The 5786-nt window shown below is 32.5% G+C and overlaps 1 protein-coding gene across 1 annotated transcript; it reads right to left on the bottom strand.

Moving 5' to 3' along the window:
• Positions 1-1577: 1577 nt before the first annotated feature.
• Positions 1578-5145, bottom strand: LOC112500766 (NAC transcription factor 56-like). Its single transcript, XM_025104346.1, has 3 exons — positions 4940-5145; positions 3775-4082; positions 1578-2343 (listed from the first exon to the last, which is right to left on the bottom strand). The coding sequence occupies exons 1-3, from the start codon at positions 5121-5123 to the stop codon at positions 1774-1776; spliced, it is 1062 nt and encodes a 353-aa protein (XP_024960114.1). The 5' UTR covers positions 5124-5145; the 3' UTR covers positions 1578-1773.
• Between the last annotated feature and the right edge of the window lie 641 nt (positions 5146-5786).

Genomic DNA, 5786 nt, shown 5'->3' on the forward strand with positions numbered 1-5786 from the left:
TTAATATTTTTTATTTTTTAATTTCCTAAAATAAAATAAACTAATTTTAGCCATTGATCAAGAAAATGGACGGATGAGATTGGTTTACACGGTTTACACAAATGGGACAAGTTTTTATTTGAACGCTCCTCTATATATATATATATATATATATATATATATATATATATATATGGAGTTTATGGTAATTATGATTGTTAGGATCTTAAAGGTACATGTGATGACCTACACATTAAGATATAAAACAAGTTGATAACACCAAGAGTTTTCTAGTTTTCATCTAATACCATACACTAATTTTTTTAGGGTTTTGCACAAAAAGAATAGACCAAGGAATCATGAAAAAAACCATCCAAAAGACAATGCATCTTCATGTACATGTAACATATATGCATACATACATACATACACACATACATATATATATATATATATATATATATATAACCATTTTCATATGGAAAACAATCCAACCATACATAAATTTTCCTATAGAAAATCAAGATTTCTTGAAAATTATATATCTATAATCAAATGAGAACTGTTTTTATTTGTGATAACCGTGAGAATTTAATCTCAACCACAAATCAAAGATTAAATTAGAAAATTAATAATTTAGGTAATTTTAACTTAAAATATTAATTAAGGACATTTTCGGAATTTTATAAATATCCTTCAATCTCTCCTCTTTCCTCTCTCCGGTAAATCTTATTCGACGAACCATATTCCGATAAACCTTATATGAACACAAGATACACACTATGATACCTACAAACGATATTCATTGTGATACCCAAATATACATACAAGATGGACAATATGATACTTTTTTGTAAAACAATGAAAATAACGAAAATTCACACTATGATACATTTCATAAAACAAATAAAATACATTGTAATACACGTGAACATTACCACTATAATACACTTTGATTCACAAACGTCTTTAAAATACAATGTATATTAGGTAATTGATATACTAGGTAACTAATTTTAATTAAACATTTCATTCTAAAAAGTTTAATTAAATATTTTGATTAGTTGTCAAAAATAGATATACTATATTTAGCTTATTTAAGAAATATCTTTAAATATCTCAAACGAGTTGTTCACATTGAACCTCACGGTTACCATAAACTAATCAGTTCTCCCTTAAATGACCTATATATATATATATATATATATACACACACACACACACATACACTTGGGATCATTTGGGATTAAGGGTTTTTCGTAAGATCCGTAAGTCCAATTCTCAACCTTTTGATTAGATTTACAATCTGACAATCTGAATATTCATAAACGCTACAAGACTTCTCAAAAATCACAAAATTGTTACCGTGTAACTTTAGACCATTAGATCATTAGTTTATAAAGTTGATCAATAAACATAAATTAGTCTTATGGATCTCATGAAAAACCCTTGTTCTCACGTAAACCCAACCCTACACACACATATATATATATATATATATATTTAACCTGTATGTATATATATATGATGATGAATTTATTGAAAATAATCGTAAAATAGTTACAAATTTTCACATAATTAATCATCTGCCTCTCTGCACATACTTGTCTTCTATATCTACTCTACCTCAGCTTTCTCACTGCTTCATCAAATATATCATCCATGGCATCTTACCAAACCACCTTCCCATTCACACCAACTGCATGTCCATTTTGTCTTACCAAAATTAACAAAAATTCCATCTTTTCATATGTTCCTTCAAATTCCATTCATACCCACTTCCCAAAATTTCATCTAAGCGTACCAATTCATGTCCGGCAACTGATACGGTTGCCGGAAAATACTTTCTCCGGGACCCATCACCATTGTTTGCTGGTGAAGCTGTGGCAGCACTAAACTCCCCATCGACCCATTATTGTTTTCCTCCGTGGTGGCCGTCGGTTGTGCACCCATCGGACTTCCACCGGAAATACTGTTTGTCGTCAGAAACATCTTCGTGTACGCCGCCGGTGACGATGATGAAAGGAGATTCGAAGTGGAAGCAATGTTGTTGTTGTTGTTGTTGATGTTATCGTTGTCATCATCGACGTTGGAGTTTAGCATGTTGTCAAATAAACTAATGTTGTTGTGTTGGTCATGATGATGATTTTCCAATATGATATTGTTATACCCTGTGCAGCCGCCGGCGCCGGTGGGTTTTATAATACCCTGATGGTGGTTGAGTAACCGGCACGGCGGTGGAGATACTTGTAGCATGCCGTTTATGGTGAGGTCACCGCCGGTGCTGCCACCATGATGATCACCTTCCATTGGTCTCTGCATATTGCTTTTCTTGTAGATTCGACATAAAACCCAATCATCCAACTGCAAATTATATCAACCCCCAAAATATTTAGAAACACATACATACATACACACATATATATATACATACATATATTGGGGAACATTCAAATAAAAACCACGCAATTTATAAAAATCGTGAAAACCTCGTTCAACCAATCATAATTTTTTATTTTGTTCATTTTTTTTTGTAATTATGAGAAGTTGATAAACCATTTTTTTGTGTAGGGTGTTAATCATGAATAATATCATCTTTATTATTTTAATTTTAAAGAAATACATGAAACAATTTCATTAAAATTTCATCAAATATTATATGAAACAATTTCATAACCATATATGAAACAAATTCATCAAAAAAGTATTAGATTAAACAATTTAATGAAAAAATTTCATAAGATTAAACAATTAAATCGATGTATGAGGGTGGTTTGTACGGTTTTTACAAATGAGGATGATTTTCATTTGATCGCTCCTCTACATACATATATATACATATATATACCCATGAATCTTCTCATATTTTTACAGTAATTTTTGGAAATTAAACATGTTAAATTAAAAGTTTTGAACAACTTCATAAACCAAAACCACCACTATATACATGGTCACATGATAATTGAGTAACATCCTTGGTTTTTTAAATATTATGAATGTGTGCGTATAAGTAATTTATAAATACTTTGTTTGGTATACACATGTACATACAAGTAATTTGTAAATAATTTGTCACGCATGCACATGTACATAACATGACCACGTGCATAAAGACCAAAAAACATCTTCAATTACTTATATACACACACCATCTAGATCAATGGTTACTAAAGTCTTTCTCAATGTTTCGTTTTCTTAGGGGTTTATCCATGAACTTCCCTCCCTATCCCTATATATGTATACACACACATATATAGAGGGAGGTTCGGAGGAAAACCTCAAAAAAATGAAAAACTTAGGAACACCCCCGTAACCATTCATGTGGACAATATGCACATGTACATACTGATAATTGAATCAGTTTTGTGGTTTTTACACATGTGGGCATGTTATGCACATGTCGATTTATGAGTTTTGAATAATTTCATAAACGAAAACCACCGCTATACACACACACACACATATATATATATATATACACACGTGTGTATGTGTGTGAGACGAACCATCATGTAAGAATATGAGTTAAGGTGAGAAGTATAAAAAAGAATATGAAGGCTTATCACTTTTAATCTCACCCTAATTTATAAATTGCGCTTGATACAAGAATTGATCAAAAGTGGATCATTTTTACCCTTTTCATTATAACTTTCATCCTCACTAAACCTAACCATATATATATGTGTGTATGTATATATATGTATAGATATATATATATATATATGAGATTATATATTAATCTTATATATATATATATATATATATATATATATATATATATGAATGATTACATACCCTTAAAGAGCCTTTATGTTTTGCAGGATCGCAGCCAGGAGGTTTGCAGATGGATTTATTATCAATGAGTCGATACTCATGCATGATCCAGTTGGTCTTCACACCTTTCGGTGGTTTACCTCCATAGAAAACCAGAGCTTTCTTCACCCCAACTTTCTGTGTTCCGCCGGCTGTCAACACCGGTTTATCAGTTCCGGTGGCTTTCCAGTACCCTGACGTCGCCGCCCGGTTTGGCCTTGCTCCGTTTGGATACTTCCGGTCTCTAGGGCTGAAGAAATACCACTCTTGTTCTCCAAACGCCGCCTTTGCTGTTTTCACAGAAATTTGGACAAATTAAACCCTAATCTTATCAAAACAGAGATCCTTGAACAAAGAAGATGATATACATATATATATGTATATATACGTGTATATATATACATACATATATACGTATATATATACATACATATATACGTATATATACACAAACGGAGATTTTTCAAGTGGTGGTACCATTCAACTAAATGAAACAAATATACTCATATTTTTCATAAAATCATCATTAGTTTGTTGGTTAGTTAATTACGTTTTATACGTGATGTCATGTGTTCAAGTATTTTATTGAAATTTTTTTAAAAGACGTAAAAAATATGAAATTAAAAGCTAAAAATTAAAAAAATAACACTAATGGGATTCAAACCCAGGTCTTAGATGGAAGAAAATCCTTACAAACCAACTCCAAAACTTGTCTGCTCTTTATAATTTCAAAATATATACAGTGACATTTCTCACGATCATGTAATTTTTTACATAAGACGGAGGAACAAAACGGACGTCCCACCACAAAAACCCTAGGGTTCATTCACTGAAAACTGTAAAAAAATGAAAAATTGAAAAACATCTTGATAACCGTTCATCATGATGATATGCACATATGTTTAAAGTAATTTGTAAGCAATTTGTCCGCTATTTGTATAACATGGACATCTGCATAAAAATCAAGCATCTTCAATTACTTATATATACATACCGTCCACACAAATGGTTATCGGTTTTTTCTCACTTTTTCATTTCCTTTTGGTTTTTCCCCATATCAAACTCCCTCTCTCTCTATAATATGTGTATATATATATATATATATATATATATATATATATATATATATATATATCAGCACACAAACCTGGAAGCTCCCATGGATCAAACTTATAGAGGTCAACTTCTGCTATGATGGCCACCGGAAGTGGGATAGCGGCGGCCTTTTTCTTCAGGTAGTGAACCACCAACTCTTCATCGGTGGGATGGAAGCGAAACCCCGGAGGCAGCTGCGGTTGTTGTGATGACGTGGATGAATCAGTACTTTCCATGCTTAAAAACTACTCCGATCAGTCGTTAAACCTTCAGAACTGATCGGCGACGATCACCAGCATGCTACCGCCGGCGACGGAGAGAGAGAGAAACAGGGAGGGGGAGAGAGAGAGAGAGAGAGAAAGAAAGAGAGAGAGATATAAGGTGAAGAAGTGTAGACAATACGTCAATACGGCCCATGGTATTTATGATGGGGGTGAACCGTACATGATCAAGTGTAGTCCGCCGTTAATACGAGGATTGTGATTTTTATCAGTGATATAGCGCCACGTCATAAATAAAGGGTAAATCGGTCATTACGCGAATACTGTCGTAAGGTTTACAAGAGATTACGGTTGTAGACAATAATGACGTAAGACGGATTTTGGCGACTGAAATGTTAGCCAATGAAATGGTGACACGCCTGACCGTTATGTGCCACGTGTCAGATGTAAAATGGATGACGGCGTGAAACGTAGTGGGGACCAGTAAGGAAGAGATCTTTTATGTGCCAGATATTTATGGACGGAACGAATTTTTTTAAAGAAGTTTTAAAAGATAAGAATTTTTGCTCCATTTATTTGTTTAATTTGAATTAAAAGTTTGATTATTACCGATTGGTTCAAATTATATGAAAAAATAATGTATTTTAACTTGATTCCTATTTTGAATAACGTACTTTT

This window comes from Cynara cardunculus (genome assembly GCF_001531365.2).
Source record: "Cynara cardunculus var. scolymus isolate 2C chromosome LG 17, CcrdV1, whole genome shotgun sequence".
Taxonomy (NCBI): Eukaryota; Viridiplantae; Streptophyta; class Magnoliopsida; order Asterales; family Asteraceae; genus Cynara; species Cynara cardunculus.

Coding starts and splice junctions, on each gene's coding strand:
- LOC112500766 (XM_025104346.1), bottom strand. CDS start 5,123: ATGGAAAGTACTGATTCATCCACGTCATCACAACAACCGCAGCTGCCT. Junction 4,083..4,939: donor TGATCCATGGGAGCTTCCAG/GTTTGTGTGCTG, acceptor CTGTGAAAACAG/CAAAGGCGGCGTTTGGAGAA. Junction 2,344..3,774: donor AACATAAAGGCTCTTTAAGG/GTATGTAATCAT, acceptor TATAATTTGCAG/TTGGATGATTGGGTTTTATG.